Source organism: Peromyscus eremicus, chromosome 5 (genome assembly GCF_949786415.1).
Source record: "Peromyscus eremicus chromosome 5, PerEre_H2_v1, whole genome shotgun sequence".
NCBI lineage: Eukaryota > Metazoa > Chordata > Mammalia > Rodentia > Cricetidae > Peromyscus > Peromyscus eremicus.
The window spans coordinates 9,928,832-9,956,079 of record NC_081420.1 but is presented as its reverse complement, the minus strand read 5'-3'; the positions used below and the strand labels follow the sequence as shown (position 1 = coordinate 9,956,079).

At 47.5% G+C, this 27,248-nt stretch overlaps 1 protein-coding gene across 2 annotated transcripts in view; it reads left to right on the top strand.

Moving 5' to 3' along the window:
- The window catches only part of Hrh2 (histamine receptor H2), a 28,378-nt gene extending 3,728 nt beyond the window's left edge, over positions 1 to 24,650 (top strand). The window contains exons 1-3 of one of the 2 annotated variants that reach the window (XR_009379250.1): positions 3,383 to 3,619; positions 11,278 to 11,422; positions 21,692 to 24,650. Coding sequence is in view for 1 of the 2 variants with exons in the window: in XM_059262925.1 (XP_059118908.1) it covers positions 21,692 to 21,884 (193 nt within the window). In the remaining variant the exon portion in view is untranslated. Of the gene's footprint in view, positions 1 to 3,382; positions 3,620 to 11,277; positions 11,423 to 21,691 lie in introns of those variants that run through there. The other variant, XM_059262925.1, reaches the window with a different exon arrangement.
- The last annotated feature ends 2,598 nt before the right edge of the window (positions 24,651 to 27,248 follow it).

Here is a 27,248-nt window from a genome sequence, read left to right as displayed (position 1 = left end):
GCACACTTTAGAACTGCAGGAGACTAAGAATAGTCAGTGGTTAGTTTTCCCCGAGTGGCCTGGGCAGTTGTGACCTTTGCATGTCTTTCCTGCTGACTGACAGTTTGTCCTTCCTGCTCTGTATCTGAGGGCAAGAAGAGAACTTACCCAGAGCCTTTAACTCTGCCAAGAATCCTGAAGGGGACTGACCCAGACTCTCCTGAGTGGAGAGGGTGGAGACCCCAGGAGAGAGGTTAGCCAACCCGGCTGTTCCTACCTTCTCTGTGCCCAGGCAGCCAGCTCCTGGCTTGAGGCTCTTGCCTGCCCCTTCCTCAGCCCTATTGTGGGAGCACCTCACCTGCCTGACTCCATCACTAGAAGTGAGCCTTTACCAAGTGTTTACCAAAGCCTTTGTTGGATGCCTGTCAGTACACAGCCCTGAGCAGAGCACCATTCCCCACCCCCCACCCCCGCTCAGATAAGCTGTGCTTCTCACAGGGCAGCCCTGAATCACCAGCAGCTGCCTAGAGACGAACCGGCTGGCGTCCGGCCACCACTATTTCAGATGTGGTAGAACTAAGATTCCCATCCACGCCTGTCTGTCCTCCAAGCCTGTCCTCTGACCACCAACAAACACATGGACTTGAACTTGGCTCTGCTTTTGCCTCAGATGCAGTCCTGTAGATACCAGAAGGGAAAACAGAGGCATCGGAAGGCTTTGACCCATCTTAGTGCAGAGCAGGCAGAGAGGCTAGACCCTTTGGGTCTTATTCTCTGACTCACTTGCTCCCACAATCTCTGGGGAGATAAGATTCATGGGCACCCAGCCTATCACACCTCTGAGCGTGCACTTCCTCATTCCAGCAGAGCCCCTGTGTTTCTATCCCTGGCTTGACAATGACCAGGCGCCTCAAGGGCTGGAGTTCCAGCCAGGTACCTTCTCCTTCACCTTCCAACCCTCGTCTTGCCAAGGAGCCTCCAGTCCCTGAGTCTGCCTTCCTTCCCTCTAAGGCCACACAAGACCTTTCTAAAAGTGACTTGATTATGGTCCAACCCTTCTGTTGCTTTTGGAATGAAAGCCAAACCCAGCCACCAAGGCTCTGTACTACTTGGCGCCTAGAGTCACACTCATCTTCTCTCGTGCACGCAGTTGGCACTCCCAGACTATAAGACGCTGTCCCAGCCTCAACTGGTGACACATTTGCTCCCCTACACCATAAGCTCCCGGAGGCCAGGCCCTGCCCATGTCATTCACTACTGGATCCCTGACAGCCAGCCCTGTGCCTGGCTTGCTGGCAAATGTCCAGATAAATTCTTGTCCTGGGTCTATGCAAACTCTGAGAAATAATTAACGTCACTCCACTGCAGACATCAGGAAACCAAACCTCAAAGAGGGAAGTTTGGGAGCCTAGAAAAGCTCAGAGAGAGCTTGTTCCCTTTTCTTTACATCAAGCCACAGCGGGCCCTCTTCCAAGCCTTGATACCAGGAGCGGATCTCACAGAAGCATACAGGGCTGTCTCTGAGTCACAAAGCCTCAGATGGGAAGCCTTTACAGCCCCACCCACCTCCACCAGTTACCATAGATGGGCCTGGAAGAGTGAAGGCACATGGCAATGGCTGAAAAAGTGTCTCTAGGCAGGATAGTCCACAGACCCTTCACCACAGCATGACCTTACTATGTAGGGGGACAGGGGTGGGAGCAGGGGGCAGAGGACGTGATTTGCTTCCTGTAAGTTCATTCTCTGGAGACAAGGCCGCAAAGTCCATGGACATGCCAGAGCTTCATGTCTGACAGACACACTTCCCCAGAGGAGCCATTACTAAGAAGGGAAGTTTTGTGCATGGCCCTAAACTTGGCTGGTTCAAGAGTGTTGAACCAGTTCAAGGTTCAATGTGTTTATTTTCATCATCTGATTCTCTGACATGGGCTAGATTTCTGGTACACCGATTTCATCATTTTTTAATTAAATTTTTTAATTTATCATATATACCAACCACAATTTCCCCTCCCTCCTATCCTCCTATTTCCTCTCCCCACCTCCCTTCTACCCCCTTCCCCCATCTACTCCTCCTCCTTCTCCAATTAGAAAGGATAAGGCCTCCCATGGGAATCAACAAAGCATGGCATATCAAGTTGAAGCACCATCAAGCTCTTCCTCCCTGTATCAAGACTAAGCAAGGCATCCCACCATAGGGAATAGGTTCCAAAAAGCTAGCTCATGTGCTAGGGATAGTGTAGGTACACTGCACATTTTGCAACTCTGTGAGTTTGGTGTCCCGGGTTTCAGCACCAAAAATGTAGGTAAATTGGTTGCAAAAGGTGAGTTTTGCAAGTCTGGGGAAAGGTGTCCTGACTACCTGGGGAGTCAGGCAACACCTTGAGCTTCTTAGAACAGCTCTGATGGCTGAACTGCAAGGAGACAGTTCAACCCTGGAGGGTGAGGTATCCCAGACACCTCGAGCTGCTCAGAACAACAGCTGTGCCCTGAAGGTGTCCCGGACACCTGGAGCTGTGTAGCACAGCTCTGATGGTTGAAATGCAAGGAGACAGTTCAACCCTGGAGGGTGAGGTATCCCAGACACCTCGAGCTGCTCAGAACAACAGCTCTGCCCTGAAGGTGTCCTGGACACCGAGAGCTGTTAAGCACAGCCCTGACAGCTGGAACTGCAAAGAAGCAGCTCAACCCTGGAAGGGAAATTTTTCTGACTTCTCGGGAGAGTCAGGCCTGGAACTGCTTCAGCAGGAAAGGGTATCCTGACTCTTCAGGAAAGTCAGGGTATACCTGGTATGATGGGGGTGGTCTCCCTGCAGGATATAGCAGTCCTACTCCTCTCCTAGAGAGCCTCTACAGCTGAGCTTTGCTCAGCCCCCACTTAAGGGGGCTTCCTAGCAGAGCTTTGCTTCTCCGGCCTAAGATGTTGCTTCTTTTGCTTCACTCTGCGAAAGGGGAAACCCCTGCAGAAATACAGCAATCTCCTCCAGCTCTGGAGAAAAGTGTTATTTATAGTTCTCTCTGTTCACTGAGAGATGTCTCAGCAAAGATCTTCTATTCAGCTCCTCCGTGTCCTGCTCTTTCAGCTTTCTCTTGTTTTGTCCACTGGGGGATGTCTCAGCAAGGATCTTCTCTATGCCAGTGAATGAAGATCTTCTTCACACCCAAAAAACTCTTTTGAGAAAGAGATTTATTTGGGAAGGAGGAGTCCAGGAGAGTAGCTGCCTCTACCAGGTTGGAGAGAACAGCCTTTTTTTTTTTTTTTTTTTTTTTTTTTAACTGACTAGGCAGGGTGGTTTACACAGGAAGTCTTGGGGGTGGAATCAACCCCAGGCCCAGGGTTCTACTATCCTGCTCTGTGATTGGTTGGTTTCACAAGTCAGTTGGTCAGGGGCAGAGATAGCTCTGATCTGACTGAGCCAAACTGTGTTTCTTTCTGCCCTGATCTGAGCCATCTTTCCCTAGTTCTGGGCTCCAGGGTCAGGGTGGGTTTCTTTAGCCAGCCCCTTGTTCCTGCAGATAGGCCCTGGTCCCACTGCTAGGGGCCCCACAAACAGACCAATTTACACAACTGTCACCCACATGCAGAGGGCCTAGGTCGGTCCCATGCAGGCTCCCTGGAGACTGTGAGCTCGCATTATCTCAGGTTAGCTGTCTTTGTGGGTTTCCCCATCATGATCTTGACTACCCCTCTTGCTCATATAATCCCTCCTCCCTCTCTTCAGCTGGACTCCTGGAACTTGGCCCAGTGCTTGGCTGTGGATCTCTGCATCTGCTTCCATCAGTTACTAGATGAAGGTTCTATGATGACAAATAGGGTAGTCATCAATATGATTACAGGAGAAGGCCATTCAGACATCCTCTCCACTATTGCTAGGAGTCTTAGCTGGGGTCATCCTTGTGGATTCCTGGGAATTTCCCTGGCACCAGGTTTGTCCCTAACCCCATAATAGCCTCCTATATCAAGACATCTCATTCATTGCTCAACCTCTCCATCCCTCCCCCAACTCGACCATACTGATCCCTCATGTTCCCATCCCTCATCCCCTTCCCTCTACCTGCCCCCGCCCCTAGTTTACCCAGGAGATCTCATCTATTTCCCCTTCCCAGGATGATCCATGTGTCCCTCTTAGGGTCCTCTTTGTTACCTAGCTTCTCTGGGGCTGTGGATTATAGCCTGGTTATCCTTTGCTTTACATCTACTATCCACTTATGAGTGAATACATAACGTGTTTTTCTTCCTGAGTCTGGGTTACCTCACTCAGGATGATTTTTTTTTCTAGTTCGTCTATTTAACTGAAAATTTCATGATGTCATTGTTTTTCACTACTGAGTTATACTCCATTGTGTAAATGGACCACATTTTCTTTATCCATTCTTTGGTTGAGGGGCATCTATGTTGTTTCCAGGTTCTGGCTATTATGAATAATGCTGCTATGAACAGAACTGAGCAAGTGTCCTTATGGTATGATTGAGCATCCTTTGGGTATATGCCCAGGAGTGGTATCACCAGGTCTTGAAGTAGATTGATTCCCAATTTTCTAAGAAACCACCACCGATTTTCAAAGTGGCTGTACAAATTTGCACTCCCACCAACAGTGAAGGAGTGTTCCCCTTATTCCACATCCTCTCCAACATAGGCTATCATTAGTGTTTTTGATCTTGGCCATTCTGACAGGTGTAAGATGGTATCTCAGAGTCATTTTGATTTGCACTTCCCTGATAGCTAAGAATGTTGAACAGTTCTTTAAGTGTATCTCGGCCATTTGAGATTATTCTGTTAGAATTCTCTCTTTAAGTTTGTACCTCATTTTTAAATTGGATTACTTGGTATTTTGATGTGTAGCTCCTTGAGTTTGTTATATATTTTAGAAATCAGCCCTCTGTCAGATGTGGGGTTGGTAAAGATCTTTTCCCATTCTGCAGGCTGTCATTTTGTCTTACTGACCATGTTCTTTGCTTTACAGAAGCTTTTCAGTTTCAGAAGGTTCCCATTTATTAATTGTCAATCTCAGTGTCTGTGCTACTGGTGTTATATTCCTGTGCCAATGCTTTCTAGGCTACTTCCCACTTTCTCTTCTATCAGGTTCAGTGTAACTGGATTTATGTTGAGGTTTTCGATCCACTTGGACTTGAGTTTTGTGCAGGGTGATAGATATGGATCTATTTGTATTCTTCTATGTGCTGCCATCCAGTTATGCCAGCACCATTTGTTGAAGATGTTTTCTTTTTTCCATTGTATATTTTTGGCTTCTTTGTCAAAAATGAGGTGTTCATAGGTATGTGGATTTATGTCAGGGTCTTCAATTCGATTTCATTGGTCCACATGTTGGTTTCTATGTCAATACCAAACTGTTTTTTATTGTTATAGCTCTATAGTAGAGCTTGAAGTCAGGGATGGTGATACCTCCATAAGTTCTTTAACTGTACAGGATTGTTTTTGCTATCCTGGGTTTTTTGTTTTTCCATATGAAGATGAGTATTATTTTTTTGAGGTCTCTGAAGAATTATGTTGGGATTTTGATGGGGATTGCATGGAATCGGTTGATTGCTTTTATTAAGATTGCCATTTTTACTATGTTAATCCTACCTATCCAAGAACATGGGAGATCTTTCAATCTTCTGATATCTTCTTCAATTTCTTTCTTCAAAGACTTAAAGTCTTTGCCATACAGGTCTTTCACTTGTTTGGTTAGAGTTACCTCAAGATATTTTATATTATTTGTGGCTATTGTAAAGGGTATTGTTTCTCTGATTTCTTTCTCAGCCCATTTATTATTTGTATATAGGAGGGCTACTGATTTTTTTTAGTTAATCTTATATCTCACCACATTACTGGAGGTGTTTGTCATCTGTAGGAGTTCCCTGGTAGAATTTTTGGTGTCACTTATGTATACTATCATATCTGCAAATAGCAAAAGTTTGAATTCTTCCTTTCCAATTTGTATCCCCTTGACCTCCTTCTGTTGTCTTACTATTTTATCTAGAACTTCAAGTACTATATTGAATAGATATGGAGAGAATGGATAGCCTTGTCTTGTTCCTGATTTTAGTGGAATCGCTGAATTTCTCCCCATTTAATTTGATGTTGGCTGTTGGCTTACTATATATTGCTTTTATTATATTTAAGTATGTTCCTTGTATTCCTGAGCTCTCCAAGACCTTTATCATGAAGGAGTATTGGATTTTGTCAAAGGCTTTTTCAGCATCTAATGAGATGACCATGTGGGTTTTTTTTCTTTCAGTTTGTTTATATGGTGGATTACACTGACAGATTTTTGTTTGTTGAACCATTCCTGCATCTCTGGGATAAAGTCTACTTGATCATGGTGGATGATTTTTTTTTTTTTGCTGTGTTCTTGGATTTGGTTTGCCAGTATTTTATTGAGTATTTTTGCATCAATGTTCTCTTTCTTTGTTGCATCTTTGTGTGGTCTGGGTATCAGGGTAACTGTAGCCTCAAAAAGAGTGTGGCAATGTTCCTTCTGTTTCTATTGTGTGGAACAATTTGAGGAGTATTGGTATTGGCTCTTCTTTGAAATTCTGGTAGAATTCTGCATTGAAACCATCTGGCCCTGGGCTTTTTTTTTTTTTTTTTTTTTTTTGGTTGAGAGACTTTTAATGACTGCTTCTATTTCCTTAGGGGTCATTGGTCATGATTTAACTTTAGTACATGTTACCTGTCCAGAAAATATCCATTTCTTTTAGATTTTCCAATTTTTTAGAGTACAAGTTTTTGAAGTATGACCTAATGATTCTTTGGATTTCCTTACTGTCTGTTGTTATGTCCCCCTTTTCATTTCTGATGTTGTTAATTTGGATATTCTCTCTCTGCCTTTTGGTTAGTTTGGATAAGGGTTTGTCTATCTCGTTGATTTTCTCAAAGAACCAACTCTTTGTTTCATTGATTCTTTGTATTGTTCTCTTTGTTTCTATTTTATTGATTTCAGCCCTCAGTTAGATTATTTCCTGTCAATTGATGCAGGTAGTGCTTGTGCCTCTAGGGCTGCTGATGTTGCGGGGATGGTTGGACAAGCGGAGGATAATGGGTTTTGTGGGCTTGGGCGGCAGAGTGGGTCTTGTAAGTTACCAAGTCAAATGGGTGGCGGTGGTGGTGGAGCAACTGGCCTGCAGGTCTCTTACCTGCTAGTCCGCTGTTGGGAGGGGGTGGACATGAGCTAGAGATTGGGGCAGTTTAGCTGGGAGAACAGTTGCTCACCTCTCAATTTCATCATTTCTTAACTACTCTTCTCCACATATTAAAGGACAGTGGCTGCCCCTGTCTCTGGAGTCCTGTTGGCTGCCTTGTATAGGACACGTCTCCCTCTCTGCCCTGATGTCAGCTGTCTGGAGGTTGGGTAGACTCAGTATGAGTTATGGTGCCTCTAACTTGCTGGTTGGTGACACTTGACAGTCTGAGGTCCACTTTCCAGTCTATAAAGTAGTGACAACTCTGTCTTTGAGAGTAAAGATGCAGGCCCTTAGCATCCTTGGCATATGGCAGGCTTGTGAACAAAGGTGTTTCTTTACCTTGTCATCCATCCCTTCCTCTTTTCTGTCTATATTTCATCTTCTTTCCCATTTTCCCCACGTCAGTTCAGATACTATCAACCCACCCACTGAAAGTGCACACACCATTGGTTCCTTCTAGACTCTCTTCATGGAATGGGGTAGCCACTGTCCTAGCCAATTTTGGAGCACTTATCTTCCCCACAAGGGAACCCTGTTCCCTTTTGTTATCACCTCCCAATTCCTGCAGCTCATTTCTGAATCCTCTAACTCAAGGGAAGTCCTCTGTCTCTGTAGATTTTCTGATCCTGGACATTTTATGCCTTGCTTCTTTCATTTACCATGATCCCTTCAAAAATCCATTTTCCCTGTGTCTGGTCTTCCTCTATCCATTCTTTTTGTCTTTGTTTTCCTCCTTCCTTCCTTCCTTCCTTCCTTCCTTCCTTCTTTCCTTCCTTCCTTCCTTCCTTCCTTCCTTCCTTCCTTCCTTCCTTCTAAGCCCTGTTCCCTTTCACCAGGAAAGGTGAGGATATGGTGGGCTCAGAGAGGCTCTGTGGGCCTTTGGACACAGACAGTCCTCCATGGGCTTGGCTGAAGACCCACTATAAGGCCGTGTCTGGGACCTAACTGACCCAGATCCTACCCTCTTCTTCTCACGTCCCAGGCAGCCTCAAATGCCTGGGTGCTGCAAAGTTGCTCTGTGAGCAGACAGCCACGGCTTCACCTTCTTTCTCTGCAGAGAGTGTAGAAGCCCCTCCTAACCTCCGAGGAAGTCAGAGGAAGGAGAACAGAAAGAGGAGTGGGGATCCCTGTCACAGCCTCAAAAGTCCAGAGGATCAATCATGGCCCCAGAAGGGTTACTCACTGGAAATTGTGCATCTGGGCATGGTGCCTTTGAAGCCAGATGGAGGTTGAACCTGCTTCACCTTCTTCCTGAGAAGGTTTCCTCTCCTCTGGTTTCTCTCCAAGGCAGGTCAGCAGGCACTGCCTTTCTAGGGACTGGAAGGAGAGGAAAGGACCACTACATTGTTACCTTTTCACATTTAAGACAAAAGACTTTACTCAGCTGAGCAGGCAAGGAAAAAACCCCAAAGGCCCTTTCCCTGTGGGACCCAGCTCCAGGGCAGCATGAAGCTTGGCAGCACAGAGGAAGTCCCTGATCTGGGCTAAACCAGCCATTGTGTCCTGTCTAGAAGTTGCATGCCTTCCCAGCCCCACAGAAGACATCCCAGCAGGAAGCAGATGGGAAAAGCTTTTCTTCAGAGTGTCAGGCTCCATATCTAAAATTAGAACAGAGAAGGGAAAGATCCTATTGCCTGGGTCTTTGCAGCACTGTGTCTATGTTAAGATGCACAAATACTTAGCACTATGCCGGAATTTCCTCCCCACTCAGCACAGAGTTGCCCTGCACAGCTTCTTAGCCTAGGAATGACAGGCTATGTCATACAGATGAGGCATATGCAAGGCCAGGGCAGCTCAGAGTAGAAGAGTACACAATGTGACGTCTGCACGGTGGTCTATCTCCTAACGATGAGTTTCTCGGGTTGTGTCAATTGCTAAATAACACACGGCCGTGCTCGGTCTGCCGTCATAGCTCAAAGGCAGCCATGAACAACAAATAAATGCATGAAGGAGGCAGTGTCCCAGTAAAGTGTTGTTTATGAACACTAAAATGTCAGTTGCATAACATTTTCATGGGTCATGAAGTGCTACTTTACATTTTTATAGCCTTTTTTATTAGAACAAGCAGTAGGTGAGATTGGACCCATGGACTATAATTTACCAATGCTGGTATGGGGTAAGACGTGAATACTAACTCCCAGCTACACACTCTGTGACTTTAGGCACGTGCTTTGCCCTCTCTGAGCCCCAGTTTGCCCACATGAAAAATGGGAATTAAAATCATCTTCCTAAAGTGGTTGGGATGAGAGTTGTCACCAGTTCACACACAGTGTCTGGCACACTGTGCTAGTACCTGGAGGCAGTAGACTTGATTCCCCTGGGGCCTTTTAGCACCTAAGAGAAGCTGAAAAGTTTGGGGCTTCTGTGGATTTGTCTCAGGCCACTGATGAGTTACTCAAGTGGGCTCCTGAGCCTGAGCCTCATATCTCTTCTTCACCTGAAAGCTGGGAACTTGGATTAGTCACAGGGGACTCTTCCAACAATAACTACATATAAGTGCTTAACAAGGGAGTGAAATTATGCCCACAACCCCAACTGTGATGTGTCAAGAATCTCTGGCAGCGACAATGAAGAGTACGGTTTTCATACTAATGAATCACTTAGCGTGTAGAGGGAGTGCAGCAAAATTTGTTCTCGTCATGATTAGCTACAAGTGCCAGAGCAGGGCCAGGTGAGGGCATCGGCTAGGCACGAGGTGGCTCTGCAGCAAGATCCCCAGCCTTAGGAACACGCTGCCTGGCTTCCTGGTGCCTCTGCCTTCTCTGTAGGAGTGTCTGCTGACTGTGACCCTGAGAAGGTCACATCCTTCTCTGAGACTCAATTTCCTCACCTGTGAAAGAGCTGCTTCTGCCCCTGCAGAAACAGCAGGGAGCCCCAGAGGTCGTGGCCTTGGGGTGACACTGGTATTTATGTAACACAGAAGCTGTTTATAGCAGAGCGTTGGGAGCCAGGACAGGATAACATTGCAGGGTGTCTACATCTGAGAATCCCCTCACTGGTGGGGGGGGGGGGTGTCCTCCCTGCCTAGAGATAAGGAGTGAATGGGGGCCTGTAGAGAGCGCTGGAGTAGCAAATATTGCCACATAACCACCAGTAGGTCTTCTTGTCCTAATGTGACCCACGCCAAAGCCGCAGGGCACAGAGCAAACCGCATTACAGCCCACCTAAGATGCAGTCCTGTGTTGGAGGACCATCCACTCGCCATCATCACCCACCGGCTGGCATTCCAGATAGGTGGCAGGCAAGTCCCTGACTATATTAGTTCCAATTTGTCCCAGATGAAGGGCAAAAACAAGCCAGAGACAAGTCCGCCCAGGCCCTGCCAGGCAGGCTGATGAATTTCTTGGGGTCACAGGAGCATGTGCAGTTCAGACAGCTGCATCCCTGAAAAGCGTATCCCAGCTTGAGTGAGAGCACTCAGACGCTAATCCATTGCAGCTCCTGGTACAACTCGCAAGTGGCTGCAACCCAAGGGCCTCCTTCTCCGAAGTGATTGCTCACTGTTGTATAAGCTCAGGGGAAAAGCTCCTTGCAAGTTTTATGACCTTCTGAGCCACCTTTCCCCCCTTGGAGGGAATGTTCATTTTTGTCCAAATAGAATCTACAGCTGAAAGTCAGAGAATCCTCATTCTTAGTGCCATGGACTCCGGAAGTAGCAACCCAGCACAGCCTTCCTCTCCATGTCCAGGTGTGGTCCCCAAATCACAGGGGTCACAGGGGAAAGATGAGTCTTTTTGCACTGCCCTGTGAGGATTAGCCTCAAGCAGCTCTCGCTCTCTCTCTCTCTCTCTCTCTCTCCCTCTCTCTCTCTCTCTCTCTCTCCCCCTCTCTCCCTCTCTTCCCCTATCCCCTCTCTCATGGCTGATGATGCTTGCTCTGATTCTCACTTTGGCAAGCTCACTCCCAACCCCTGTCTATGAAGCTGGCCATCTGAGACCCAACACCTCGCAGAAGCTGCCTCTCAGGGGGCGGCCAGCTGACCCGGGCATCACTTCCTTTCTCTACAACTACTTCCATCTGAAAAGTGGGCTGACCATGTCAGCACCTCCCACTGGGTGTCAGCACATGCCTGGGTAGCCCCTGGGATAAGAGTCTTCCTCTCCTTCTGCACAGGGAGCAGACAGACCACGATTTCACAGATGAAGGAAAACCTTAAGTGTCCAGTGTCAGACAACTCTGTCACGTCCATCTGTGACCCCAGTGACTCTGGACGATGAAGGCAGTCACTACAGGACTCACCCCACCTCCAGCCTCTGGGGTAAGTTCCTGCAGGCTGTCTGGGCCCTTCTAGACCTGTCCTGTGACACCTCTAAGCAGGTACAAGTGGAATGTCTAGCCTGGGTCACAGCTGGCCAGCTGCTAAGCTCCTCTGGACATGTCAAGAATCAGTCCTACCCACAGGCCCTGTTGTCTATTTGATGTTGTAAGCAACTCCATGACGAATATCCTCAGAGAACACCCAGATTCCTTTCAGACTTTTCCTAGAAACTGAGTTTCTAGAAACAGAGTTCTGGGCCAGAGGGAAGGGATATTTTAGGCACTTTGTTCCACTTTCTTTGTCTTCGGGACAGGCGATGTGGGCCTCCCTGACACTGGCCACATCTGAGGGTATCACTTCCTCAAGGCCACATCTGCAGTAGGATCCTGGAAATGTCGTGTGACTGTGTGGTCAGCTGACCAGAGCAGAGCGTAAAGACCAAACAAGAACAAAGACCACTGGCCTATAAAGATGGCCGTGGGAACAGGGGAAGGAGAAAGAATTCTCTGAGGGAGCTGAGGAGGAGCCATGTAAAGGAAAACCTCTGTCCTAACTTCAAGGCTGACGCCATTGAGACACTGAAGAGCAAATTGGGGTCTCAGAACAAAGCTGGGCCCAGGCTTCACAGCCCCAGAGCTGAGTCACACGGGGGACTTCACCAAGCTTTAGTTCTCCATTGATGGAGCAGGCATGCTGTAGCTGGAGTTTTCCTGGTCCTGCCTGGCCCACGGTCAGGACAACTCTCTCTCACCCACCAGTCCCACAGCCACTCAGACCCAACCAAGTAAACACACAGAGACTTATATTGCTTACAAACTGTATGGCCATAGCAGGCTTCTTGTTATCTAGTTCTTATATCTTAAATTAACCCATTTCTATTAATCTATAAGTTGCCACGTGGCTCGTGGCTTATGGGTACCTTATATCTTGCTTTCCATGGCGGCGGCTGGCAGCGTCTCTCTGACTCAGCCTTCCACTTCCCAGAATTCTCCTCTCTCCTTGTCCCACCTATACTTCCTGCCTGGCTACTGGCCAATCAGTGTTTTATTTATTAACCAATCAGAACAACACATTTGACATACAGAACATCCCACAGCAGTATGCCGCTTTCCTGCCTCCTCAGGGTAAGATGATCCAAGCATGTGAACTTCCAGAACTGCATCAGATACTCTGGGGTCTTTTTTATAAGTGCAGGGGGGTAGGGGAGGCGTTCCAGATCTCCTTTATCTTAGATAAGCAATCCTGGGGCTGGGGGCATGGCTCTGTGAGTAAAGCCATGTCCCACCAAGGCAGATGACCTGATTTAATCCCCAGGATCCACATGGTACAGAAAGCTGACTCTTGCAAGTTGTCCTCTGGTTTCCACATGTGCACCATGGCATACACATGTGCCTGCTTTCTCATACACACACACACACACACACACACACACAAGCACAAGCACACATGCACTAATTTTTTAAAATCCAATTTCAGGAGAGGATGAGTTTGAACAACTAGACAAGGTGAACAAAAGGCTAGAACTAGGGAATGAGACCCACATTCCAGAGAGAATGGAACCATGTAGCTCCTGGCCCCAGCTCTGCTTCATGCATCCTGAGCAGAGCCTGGCATGGAGTGTGGTTCCCGTCTGCTCAGTGTCCAGAGTTTGGATCTAGTGGTGTGTTGCACCTCCGTCTCTGTACTCAACAGCTCCATGTCCTTGGCTAGACCTCCATCTCTAGATACCCGAGCAGGTACTCACCCAACAGGCTGCTGAGAAAGCCCCGGCCCAGACACCCAGCACAGACTCAATGTGAGTGTGGGATCATACACTTCACCTTTAGAGAGGACAGTTGTGAAAGCTGCCTAGACCCTCTTCCCTGCACTCTTCCAGTGGTGGGGGACTATCTCTTGACAGGGGGAATATTAGTCAGCCTTCTCTCACTGACAGAATAGCTGAGATAGCAACTTCAGAAGAGAGGTTCTTCTTGGGTTCACATGTCTCAGTGTGAGGTAAGCTGCCTGAGGCCGCCAGTCTACCAGAGAAGGGTGGAGAGCAAACAGCTCACCTCATCGTGGCTGGGAGGCAGAGGGAGGGAGGAGGCAGCTGGGCTAAATTTCCTCTTCAAGAGTTTGCCACCAATGGCCAATCTTCCCTCCACTGAGCCCCTCCTTTCAAAGGCTCACGCCCCACCCCACCCCACCCCACCCTGATACATATACCCCACTAGTATACCTGGCTGACCATCGAGCCATGGACATTTGGGGGACAGTCAAAATGCAGACAACAGAAGGGCAAGTTCCCTTCCCCCATCCTCTGAGACGCTCACAGCCTCCACACGGAGTCCTGGGGAAGGGCCAGACTAGGCCACAGGGAATTTGCCTGGGGTAATATGGCCAGTGAGCACCCCAGGAATGTTAAACAATTAACTAACCCCTCTGCTCCAGTGCCTTAGCAGCTCCCAGTGCCTGTAGATCATACCTCAGTCAGGACCATCCCACTGTGGCAAAGGATGCCATTGTATCCTCTGCATCTTCCTGGTTCTTTGTCTCCTCTGAATCTTCCCGCTTCTTCTCCAGCAGATTTTCCCCCTCTCTAGTCCTCAAAGCACAAGCCCCAGCTCATGCTGTTCCCTCAGCCCCACACCCCCAAACATTTGGAGGTGCTGCTGCATTCCCATCTATTGTACCAGGCAAAACCCAATGCCACTCTCTTCTCACACTTCAGAGAAAGAAATGGCTATGACAGACCTGCTTCTCACTCACAGGCACACACCCCCAGGCTCTGGACATGCACGTGTGTGTGTGTGCATACCCAACCACACAGGAATGCACACGCCTAAGCTCATGCCCTCTTGCTTTCTGCTCACTCAAAGGTCTGCATGTTGTTCTCGCTCTCTACACAGCCGTCAATCTGTGTATGCTGTCACTAATGAGTTACTGGAGGTTGGTTACCCAGCCCAAACCATCTTGTTGTCTCTGGGGCTGTCTCTGGGTACCATTCTATCACATGTGTGTAGTCTGCCTCACAGGAAAGAGGTATGTTTGGAGTCAGACGGCATGGGCTCAAACTGACCTCTGATGAGAATACTTGGGGCATCTCCACCTACCCGGAGCCTCAGTTTCATGGTCTGTGAAAACTCGACCCTTGCCTTGTAGTGCCTGCCACTGTGGTAGTGACGTAGAAAAGGGTGCAGCAGCCAGCGACAGACTCAGACAGCGCTGTTTCTTGTCAATCATTTTCTGTGGGTTTTTTAAATCACATTAACTTTGTGTATGTTTGTGTGTGTGTGTGTGTATGTGTGTCTGTGTGTGTGTCTGTGTATGTGTGTCTGTGTGTGTGCATGTCTGTGTCTGTGTGTGCCTGTGTGTGTCTGTGTGTGTCTGTATCTGTGTGTGTCTGTGTGTGTCTCTGTGTGTGTGTGTCTGTGTGTATCTGTCTATGTGTCTGCGTGTGTGTGTCTGTGTGTATCTGTCTATGTGTCTGCGTGTGTGTGTCTGTGTGTATCTGTCTATGTGTCTGCGTGTGTGTGTCTGTGTGTATCTGTCTATGTGTCTGTGTGTGTGTGTGTCTGTGTGTCTCTGTGTGTGTGTGTCTGTGTGTATCTGTCTATGTGTCTGCGTGTGTGTGTCTGTGTGTATCTGTCTATGTGTCTGCGTGTGTGTGTCTGTGTGTATCTGTCTATGTGTCTGTGTGTGTGTGTGTCTGTGTGTGTGTGTCTGTGTGTGTCTGTGTCTGTGTGTGTGTTGGTGTGTGTGTGTGTCTGTGTGTGTGTCAGTGTGTGTGCGTCTGTGTGTGTGTGTCTGTGTATGTGTGTCTGTGTGTGTGTCTGTGTGTGTCTGTCTATGTGTCTGTGTGCGTGTGTCTGTGTGTGTGTGTCTGTCTATGTGTCTGTGTGTGTCTGTCTGTGTGTGTGTCTGTGTGTGCCTGTGTATGTGTGTCTGTCTATGTGTCTGTGTGTGTGTGTGTACCATGGCACACATGTGGAGGTCAGAGGACAGCCTGTGGGAGTCAGTTCTCTCCTTCTATCATGTGAGTCCCAGGGATCAAACTCAAGCACTGATCCAACAGAACACAGGAACCCTACTTCCGGTTCTTCCATTTCCACCCAAGGACAGAGCTATTGCTCAAATATCTGCTGAAATGGCGGCAGCAGCAGCAGCACCCCTCCACACCCCACAAACACATATACCCACCCGTGCACACGAACACACACACACACACACACACACACACACATACACACACACACAAGCACACTCGTGCATACATAAGCCTCGCCTGCCACTGTCAGCTGGGGTTCCTGCTCACGAGGCTCCTGTAGACAAGCTGTGAGAGGTGACGTAGGCAGCGAGCAGGTGAGGACTCCAGAGTCAACCAGATGGGGCGTTCCAACACCTGCCTGTCTGAACTGGGCAAGTCCGAAGACAGGTGGGTCACTGTCTGTGTGAGGTTGCCTGAAACATTCATTCGTCGGTTCACACACATGAGCACCCACTCTGATGACAGACAAGGAGTAGAAGATGAAATAACAGGCCAGGGGAGATGACTCGGAGAAACAAAGTGCTTGCTGCCAAGCTGACAATCTGAGTTTGATCCCTGGGTCCCACATCGTAGAAGGAGCAAACCAACTGATACCGCTGTCCCCTGACTTCCACACAGGCAGTGTGGCACACGCAACACACACACACACACACATATACATAAATACATGTCATTTTTCAAATTGAAAAAGAAAGGAAAATCCGGCATGGGTTATTATGCCATTCTTAGCTTAGTCTGGGAGATAGAGAAGCAATCCAGCGGCTAGCTCAGGGAAACAAATGCAGAAACACGAGGGAGTTGATAACTCCAGAACTCAGAGACAGCAAGGAGGTGACGGCTGGACAGCCTTGAAACAGGAGTAGAAACTGTCATCGAAGAGGAAATGATGGGCCAGGGACAGTGCTCAGCGGCCCTGCTTCCAGCCCCATCACCACGGAGGTGGAAAAGATAGAAGGGCATGTCAAGTGTTAGGGAAAACACATGCAGAGTTACAGACACAGGATGAGTGGTCAGTGGGTCTGCCTGGCCATCTGTCCTGCAGGCAGCAGAGGGCCATCTGTCCTGCAGGCAGCAGAAGGTGGTGGAAGAGGGCCCTGTGCTGGTGTCCTGGGATGTTGCTATTAGTATTATCACAGAGGGAAATCTGGGGCCTGGAGAGGAAGTGAGGGAGGCATCTCACAAGGGAGGTTGATGCTGGGTTCTGACCGCTGGTGCTGAATATATTCTAACGCCTTCAGTTGAAAGATGCTGGTTCAAATAACATTTATTTGGGAATATTCTTAGTCTGGACACTGGTAAGCACTGGTAGCAGAAATTCAGTGAAAAGGGGTGGGTTTTGGGTGGTAACTGACTCACAGAACTGTGAGGTCAAGGGTAGCTTGAGCATGGCTCAAACCAATGTTGAAGGTCATCAGGAACTGGTCTTTCATCAGTTCTCAGCTCAGCTTCCCGCTGTCAACAGGCTTCATTCTCCCCCACGTGACCTGCAGCACGCCCGAGCTCCTGTCTTACTGTCCTTTCGGGCCCAATAGAAAAGGGGCTCCCCCCCCACCCCCGACAGCTCCAGCGAAAAGTTCAGGATTACGTTTCACTGACTGAACTGGGTCTTAGTTCTGCTGCCTTGAGACCAATTGTCATGAATGCAGGGAAGAAGCCAAAGCAAAGGGAGGAGGTCAGCTCCACCTCTTCCACACGGGCAGGCATGGGGACCTCCAGAAAGAGCTAAAGTGCCGTTTCCTGGAGGAGACAAGGAGAAGGTGGAAGGCAGGTATCACGATGACACCTGCCCCTCGCTGTTCTCTCTTGGAGCCCATTAACATCCTTTTGCTCCAAGTGTTGGGGCTCAAAGCAGAAATGGGCCATGGGGCTGTGAAAGGGGTTGAGAATGCAAAGCCTGCTAGTGTCTGCAAACAGAGGATCTAGTCTGCACAGTGTGGGAATCCCAGCATGGCTTGGTGTGGATGATGACCTAGGCCGCTGGACTTCTCAGTTACATATGCTTGTCAGAATGCTTGGAAAGCTTTATTTTAAAATAGAAGGTAGAAATCCACATGACATGTGGTAAGGGAATGAAGAAAAAGGGCAATTTAAAACAAAGCAGGAAAAGATGGGGGACATATAAACAGGGCAGAACAAATGTAAAATATGAAGCAAGATGAGAGAAACAGAAAATGTTTCTCGTTGGCCAATAGGGTAAATGAACCATTAAAAAATATGAAGAGCTAGGCATGGCCTCACACACCTACAGCCCCAGCCCTGGGGAGCTTGAGACAGAGGAGTGTGGATTCGAGGCCTGCCTGGGCTACGTGGTAAGGCACTGTCTCAGCAGAAGTCATGTGACACGGCTCAACTGAGCCTGCTGTACAATCAATCCCCAGAAGCCACGTGTGGGGTGTGAAGGAAAATGCCCCCAAAGGGAGAGCACTACTAGGAGGTGTGGCCTTGTTGGAGGAAGTGTGTCACTGTGAGAGTGAGCTTTGAGGTCCCCTATGCTCAAGCCACACCCAGTGAGACAGTCCATTTCTTCATGCCTTCTGATGAAGATGTAGGCAGCACCATGTCTGCCTGCACACCATCATGCTCCCAACTGTGATGATAATGGACTAAAGCTCTGAAACTGTAAGCCACCCAATTAAATGTTTTCCTTTATAAGAGTTGCCGTGGTCATGGTGTCTCTTCACAGCAACGGAAACCCTAACTAAGACACCATGTAAAGGTGGAAGGAGGGAACTGACTTCATGAAGTTGTCCTCTGACTGCTACAAGCATGCCATGGCATTTGTACACCCCACACATCACACACACATACAACAACAACAACAACAACAACAACAATAATAATAATAATAATTACTTTTTAAAAGAAGGAAGGAAGCCAGGCGGTGATGGCACACACCTTTAATCCCAGCAATCGGGAGACAAAGCCAGGTAAATCTCTATGAGTTCAAGACCAGCCTAGTCTACAGAGCAAGATCCAGGACAGGCTCCAAAGCTACACAGAGAAACCCTGTCTTGAAAAACCAAAAAAAAAAAAAAAAGGTAAAAAGATCGTCAAATTTGATTTTTAAAACAAATATTTTTATAATAAACAGATTTAACATATATGAAACAAAAATATTGATAGTATAAGGAAGAACATATATCTCAGATACCATATACTAATACTAACAAAAAGAAATTTAGCTAGCTTTATTAATATCATAAATAAACTGAGTGGAAGATATTATTAAAGATAAATATGACCATCATATTTTGATGAGAGTTAATCTCCCAGAAAGATAATTTTAAACTTAGATGTACCAAAGGGCCTCTCTTTAAAAACATGTAAGGTTATGAAAAATACAAAGAAATGAACAAATAATTATAATAGAATATAAAATGTATAATGTATTATCCACATTTGAAAATCAGCATGTAATATTTTATAAACACAATAGAAAGTGTAATAAACTAATAAATGCTTCTTCCCAACAAAGACAGAACATATTCCTCTCAAACATATGAGGAACACTAATCTTTGACTAGAGCTGGGTGTGGTGGCACACACCCTTAGTCCCAGAGGCAGAGGCAGGTAGATCTCTGTGAGTTCAAGGCCAGCCAGCGCTGTATAGCAAGATCCAGGCTAGCCAGGGCTAGCGCTCATAGAGCATTCCTCTAACTATGACAAAATTAAATAACAGCAAAAGAAACCTTTACCAGCCTGCAAACACATTCCTTAGTAGATTGTGGGATGAAGAGAAAAACCCTTTAAGCTGTCCAACAGTGAAAACATGACAAAGCATACGGTGTTCCTGAGGGCAGCCCTCAAAGGGAGATGCAGATGTAAACGCTTAGAGCCTAAAACATGGGCTTGAGTTTAGGAACTAAATGTCCAATTTAGAAAGTTAAGAAGATCAACACAATAAAACAAAGAACAACAGAATAGACATGGGTAAAACAAAAGACAAAGCCTTAATCAAAAGAAGAACAGCAAACCCAAAAGTAGTTCTTTGGAGAATTCAGGCAAAACTTATCAAAACAAGTCAATGGCTGAAAAATGGAGAAGGACATTTTCACAGATTTTGCTGAAATTAAGAACGATAGTAACACTGGAATTAATTCCATGTCCACCAGAAGGGAAACAAGGACCAAGTGAAGACACTCACACAGATAGGTAAGAAATTTATTTGCTTTAAAAATGGGAATGGGAGGGGTCAGGAAGGAAAATAGGAAAATAATATTGGATGTCATGTGACACACAAAAGCCAATTCCAGATATGGAATACTTTGATGACCTTGAGATGTCAAGGATTTCATAAACAAACCCAGAAGGGGAAATAGATAAATGTGGCTATTAAAATTAAGGAAAACAGGGGCTAAGAGATTTGCTCAGTGGGTAAGACCTCTTGCTGTACCTCAGTTTGAATCCTCAGAACCCTCATTAAAAAGCCAGGCATGGTCACATGTGCTTATAACCCCAGCATGGAGGGGTGGAGACAAGTGGGCCTCCAGAGCTTGCGAGCCAGCCAGCCTACCCAAAAGGTTGCACTTCAAGTTCTGTGAGAGACCTGTCTCAGGGTAACGAGGCAAGAGCATAAATGTCAGCCGCAAGAGAAAAACAACCATAAAACATAATACATCTACATAAAAAAACATAGGCAGAGGAAAACAGAAATATTTGCTGAAGTGAATCAGGTGCTGGTGAAGTTAGAGTTCTTAATTTAAACGTTCTTTAAATCAGGTATAGGCACTTTAAATAGAATCTGTTTGGATGATTGATGTATTTCATTCAAAAATATCTAACTGAACTGTGTAACAGAAAGACTTGCTGGAGGAGGGGTTTATTTGAGTTGTTTATTTGTGTCTTTTTGTCCTCTAGTTTTGGCATTTTACTGTGAACATGTAATGTTTCCCAAGCAGCATTTCTTGGGTAATTAATTACAAGGCTCCATAGAGGACAAAAGCTAGTTACCCTCAGCTCGAGGTAGCTTCTCTAGTAATTTCAGCAAGAAGTGCTTTCTCAGAACCCCTGGAATGTTCTTCCAAGGGCAGATACCTCCCTGCTAGCTTGGCCAAATATGTACATTGCTCACGTGGTAACAATAACCTCCAAAATGCCACAGGCATGACCTTGCTGTCCAGTTAGAGGTGCAGTGTGCTAGGAGAGAGAGACAGGGCCACCTGGGGGTTCCCAGCAGGAGCTCAGCCAGAGTGCCACACTTAGGAGGAGGCTGGGAACCAGCTGTGTTCACAGGGCCTTGCAAAGTCAGGCATCCACAGCCCCAGCCACCCTGTGACAGGCGGAAGTGTGCAGGAAGTACAGTGTTCTTCCCTCCCCTCTGTTTGGAAGGAGGAGCAGTGAGTCTGATTACCCCACTGGATGGCAGCAAAACTTTGGTGTTTTCCCAGACTTCCCCAGCTCATGCAAGACAGGCATGGGACATCTCTGGGCTCCATCCCCAGCACTGCAAGACTTTTAAAAAGATACAAACATAGCACACCTTACCTGGGCCCCTCCTGCATAAGGCATTTGTTCAGGTGTGTTTTATAACAACGAGTTCTTACCAGAGTTGGAGAATGTAGCAATGAGTAGCTCCATATAAGGTTCAGAGGATCAGAACTGACCATGTCAATGCAGCATGCAGAAGCAGAGCTGGGATTTGAAGGCAAGGCTCCTGAATGATCCTCCTTGCTGCTGCCTGTGAACTGCTCTAGGCAGGGAAGAGAATCTCTGCCATCCCACACCCCTTATTCCAGGTCCAAGCTTAGTGGAAGTACAGCAGAGAGGCTCATCCTTGGCCCCATGGGCTTGTCTCATTGACTACCTGCTCTACTAGCCTGCTTTCTGTTGCTGGGGGGCGAGTATCTATAACCAAAAGCAACTTGGAGAGAAAATGGTTCATTTTATCTTACAGGGGACAGTCCATCATGGTGGAAGCCAAGGCAGGAACTCAAGACAGGAGCTTGAAGCAGAAACCAACTGAAGACAGCTGCTAAGTGGCTTGCTTACTCTGGCTTGCTCAGCTAGCTTTCTAACAAGGCCCATGCCCTCCTGCCTAGGGATGGTACCACCCACGGTGGGCTGCATCCTCTTACAGCAAACAGCAATCAAGGAAAATCCCCACCGACATGCTCACAGGCCAATCTGATGAAGGCATTTCCTCAACTGAGGGTTCCCCTTCCCATGTGTGTCAAGTTGACAACCAAGATTAGCCATGACACCACCCCAGCCAGCTCTAAACTGTTGTGCTTGTGTCTCTGCAGGAAACCAGCGCTGTCCTACACCACATGCTCCAGTAACCTTCTAAGCTGCTGTAAGAGCCTCTGGGGGCTTCATTTTCTCCAGCAACACCCAGAAGGCCCCTCGGAGGAACAGTCAGGAGAGCCACTGTCTGAGAAGACAGAAAGGACACCATCACAGGAAGGAATGAGGGCATTGCCCTGTGAGGCTGTCTAGATCCTGCCCAGAACACTAAGATCCTGCCCATATTACCTGGAACTCCTTTCTGGAGCCACTGTGGACCAAGCCCCCAGACCACTGAGGACAAAGTTCAGCATGAGCCTGGGGGCTCACAGAACACACAACCAGCTTCCCTGTGAGCAGACTCCAGACAGGTGCTTTGGCTTATTTATGCTGAATTCCTTGGTTTCAAAGCTCACATTGGTGCTGGCCCTAGGAGTCATGAGCAGAGGCAGCGGACATAGATGTACACACATGCATGTATGGGTGTACTTCTGTAGAAAACATGTATATCTGCTGAGCAGGGCAAAGGATGTTACTATAAAACACTGGTATCACTCCCTTATGGGATCTCATTATGAGCAGAAAAAAAAGAGAAGGGAATGGGGGGAAGGAAGAGGAAAGAAATTGCCCTCCATTAACACCTAACTAGGTGCTAAGTACTTTGCCTACATGGGCTCTCATAATTTATACATATGTGCTTAGGATAAGCATTACTGTCCAGATGTTACAGAGATAGAAACTGAGAGTCAAAGAAGTGTGAAGTGTACCTAAGGCCACTCAGCTAGAAAACGTGCCTGGGATAGAGGTACTCAGAAAGTACTTGGTGAGTGGGTGGATGTGTGAAAAAATGGATGGATGGATGGATGGATGGATGGATGGATGGATGGATGGATGGATGAATGGATGGATGGATGGATGGATGAATAGATGGATGAATGATGGATGATGGGTAGATGGATGGATGATATATGAGTGATGGATGGATGATGGATGGATGGATGGATGGATGGATGGATGGATAGATGGATGAAAATCCAGGCTTATGTTCATGTTCTTAAAAACTATACTACACTGCCACACAGAAGAAAAGTCAAGATAGTTTCTCAACTCAGCTAACCCTCCTCTAGAAAATCATAGCCCTCCAGGAAGCCCTCCATGCTGAGATACAGCCATTGATGGTGCTTGTTATAAACAAGAAGTGGTGTGCAGTGGATTTGCAGGACAAGTGTGTCTATTGGGCCCCAGGGAAGGGCAGGTGAAAGTTGGGAAAATGCAAAGGGTGCCAATGTGTAGGCTGACCCAGCGCCGCCTTCTGCTGGCTACACGGCCTGGGCATCCGGGCTGCTCTTTACTCCTCTGCAAATAGACAAGCTCCCTTTCTGTAGTTAGAGAACGACTGAAGAGACTCAAGGAGGTGGAGTTGGTGAGAGCTCCGGAGAGATGAGGATGTCTATGGGCTTCTCTCCCCCTAGGGCTTCTCGGTGGTGTTGCCCTTCCTTAACCTCAACCTCTCCTGATACCCATGCTTCCTTGGTTTCCAAGACCCTCTCCTATACCTCATCAAATCCACCCTTAACTTTTTATTCCTCTTTGTGACTCATTATCCTCCACACAAACATCAGATGTGGCTGCTCTCTAGGGCTCAGTGCTGAGACTTCTCACTCTGGCCCTCCCTTTGGGACCTCATCTACATTTAGTCACCAGACATAAGGATTTACTGATTTACAGCTGTAGGTAAGGCATCGGGCCATGCTTCACCTCCACCTGGATACTTCAAAGGTACCTTACTTTTAACACGTCCACAACCATACTCTCCAACGTCTCCCTCACCTGCTTCTCTAAAGTCCTGCTTCTCAGGCAAAGGACACATCCTGAGCTTCAAAAGCTAAGGTCAGCCTCGGCCCCTCCTTTCGCCTTGCTTCTCATGGTAGACATTCTAGAGTCTTCGCCCCAACACATATCCACCATTCAACTGGTAATCTTCCTCTTCCCTGGTTCACCTGCCCCAGCTGCTGGTCTCCAACAAGACAGCTGGACAAGCTGCTTAGATCTCTTTCCTGCACTCTCTGCCACCATTCCACCCTTCCCCCAGTCAGCTCTCCACACAATAGCCTTGGCAGGCTGTGAAAATGCATGCCCTACTGTGTCTCCTACAGGATAGAGCCTTCTTGAGGATGGCCCACTGGCCCGGCTTTGTCAGCTTCCACGTCCCTCCAGCTCCCCCTGCACCGTCCTCCACCTCTCTTAATTCCTCCCCTATTTGCTTTATCGTTTTATTTAGATCTACTATTTCTAGCAACCAAGGCACACAGAGTGCTAGTTCCATGACCCGAAATGCTCTTTTGCCTTCTGGACAAGTCAACATCATGAGATCTCATCTGGAATACTGTTTCCTTGAGGGATTCTTCCTTGTCCCTTCTGACCCATCCTACACCAGGCCCTTGCCGCACACTGTGGTGCTTTTTTTAGAGGCTGTAGAGGTTATAATGCAACAGTTGGCTGTGGTTTCTTAGATATCATCTTACTCCCTACACATAAGTTCCTTCTGTTGATGTTTTCCTGCCGGGACCCTGGAAGAGTGTTCATACACAGAAGCTTAATGAAAAGCTTGTCAGACGAATGTGCAAAGAATGGTCCACACTACCCTTTTAAGAGCTAGCCTGACAATAAACTTCAAGCCATCATTTGGCCCGATGACCCCCAGAGATGACCATTGAGTCTCTGTCAAATTCCCTCTGAAAATCCAAGAAACCCATCCAGATGTCTTCTCAGGAGTCTATGGCAGGTGAGTCTCTTAAGTCACAGCCTGAGTAACTGAAGACGTGAGACCTCCGGTGCAAATGGATCTGCCCAATCACAGAGGCAATCAATCAGGGCTCAAGACCACAGTGCCCAGGGACAGCCTAGAGAGGAACAGCTGTGGTGGGACTTCGAATCCATGCTCTGTGTTACCATGTTCCAATAAAGCTGTCAAAGCAATAGCTGCTTTGATATCTCCCTCCATCCATCCTCTCTCCCTCTTCCCCTCTCCCTTCTCCCCCCTCTATTTGTTCCACCTATGGCCTTGGGGTACCAGCCCCTAGGGCATGGGTGGACTGAATACCCACTACACCCTCCCTCCCTCCCTAACAAGGAAATACTCCCAAACTTTATCGTGTGGTATCTTGATTTAGAAGGGGGAAAGTCATGATAAAATACTGGGGGAAAAGATAAAATGGAAATTGCCTTTAAAAGTTGAGTTGGGGCCGAGGAGATGGGAGAACACTTACCCTCCACATATGAGGGTCTGAGTTCAAGTCTTCGGCACCAATCTTAAAGGGATAGGCACAGCTGAATATGCCTATAGTTCCAGCATTATGGGGAAGAGACAGAAAGATCCTGAAGGCTCATTGACCACCTTCAACGAGCTTCAGGTTCAGTGAAAAAGCCTGACTCAGGGCTGGAGAGATGACTCAGCAATTAAGAGCACTGATTGCTCTTCCAGAGGACCCAGGTTCAGTTCCCAGCACCCACAGAGCAGTCCATAACTGCCTGTAACTCCAAATTCCAAGGAATCCGACACCCTCACACAGACATACAAGCTGGTAAAATGCCAATGCACATAAAATAAACAATTTCACAAAAAGAAAGAAAGAAAAGAAAAACCCTGACTTAAGATAGTAAGTCGAAAACAATAAAGGAAGATACCTGATAGCCTGCTCTGGCTGCATGAGTATGCACACATGCACACTCACACACATGCACACACACACACACACACACATACCTGCACACTCACACACACACACAAAGACACAGACCCACACACATGCACATGCACGCACCACACACACACACACACACACACACACACACACACACACACACACACACACTAAATGAGTAAAAACAAAACGAAAACAAGGACATTTCTCCAAATAGCTGTACTTCCTCTACCTGTCAGAAGCCATGGAAAGCCAAACCATGGATGAGGGAACTGCTTTAAGGCTACATGCTAAGATTCTGGTAAAAGCCTGGGGAGACACCATCCAATCACTCCATGATCTGACATCTCCATTTGTTGCTGACTTGTGGAAGGTCACCATTTCCTTCCCACCTGGTGGTCCAAGTGTGCAGCAGGCGCTTGGCAAGTGTGTTTGTGAAGGAGATTTTCAAACTTGTCAGAGGCTGAGATTCATTATGCAGGAGAAGAAGACATCTTCAGAGTGGAAATATGTATCAGTTAAGGGGAGAGGCCCACAGAGAGTGTAAATGCAGGCAAGGGATGAGGGCAAGAGAAAATTTATAAATATTGTGCAAAGCTCAATACCAGAGTACCCGATGGAAGGCTTCAGAGAAGGAAGGGAGGGAGGGAAGAAGGAAGGGGAGGGGGTTGGAGTGGAGGACATGATTGGGTAGTTGAGCATCAGCTGGGGAAGGGGCCAAGGGATAGGAGGCAGGAAGCTAGAGGTCGTAGAATTCTAAACTTTGGGCCCCCCAGAAAAAACCACGAAGACACACCTTGATGAACTTTCAAAAGAACCAGAGAAAAGCTGGTAATTCAAAGCTTACAGAAACAGCCTTTGGTATGTCAGGAGAGAAGGTCAAAGCCGTGCTAAAGGCTTGGAAAGGTGAATGCAGGAAGGTGAGTCTGTAGCTGGTGTTGGTCAGTTCTTGAGGGAGTTGTTCTCTCCTCCATTAAAGCCATGAGTGTGGTAAATACCGGGGCACTGGATAGACAACCAGCCACAGCCAGAGCCCCGGAGCCCCTGTTTCGGGGTCATGGTCTGTAGGCTTGGGCTTGGATTTCACCAGCAGGAACTGGATGATAAGCAAAGACTGGCAAGTAAGCCAAGGTGGGAGACAGGAAAGCAGCAAATCCCCCAGGCTTGCTGAAGCAATGTGGGGATCGGCTCTTGAGCTGCCCTCATGGGCAGCTGGGGCTGAGCCTCTGCCTCGCTGCCTTAGGGCTCTACCTCACCCTATACCTAATGAGAAGCCTTTGAAAACTATTAAGCAAGAAAAGGCTGAAATAGTTAAGGCCTGACTTAGGAACGGAGCATTGATATTTCAGTTGGGAAACCAGATCAGGGGCCTCGGCACAGAGGCAGGGAACCGGGGGATCCCAAGTCCATCAAGATGAAGAGTAACATGTTTTTGTTTTAAATTGAAATGAGGTATTGCTATATAACCCAGGCTGGTCTAGAACTCACTTTGTAGCCCAAGCTGACCCTCAACTCCAGCTCTCCCTGACTCACCCTTAGCTGACTGTAACACTTTACGATGCCCAGTCTCTTTTGACCTCCAGCTATGTGCTGGGACGCAAAGATGAGAATGCATTTGAGTGTGCGCTTCCCACCCTCCAGGGAAACAGAGGAATTAGGGAAGGAGTAAGGCGTGCAGGAGTAGGAACTAGCAGGCACACTGCAGGAGGCAGGTGCTAGGCGTACAGCAGGTGGGAGGATGTGGACCCAGCCACTGACGTTCTTAAGGGTAATGCTCCTGGCCCAACAGAACCAGGTACTATCAAAGCCCAGTCTGGATTTCAAGTACACGATGGATGTTAGGGAACCACTGAGGAGCCCAGACCCAGGGAAT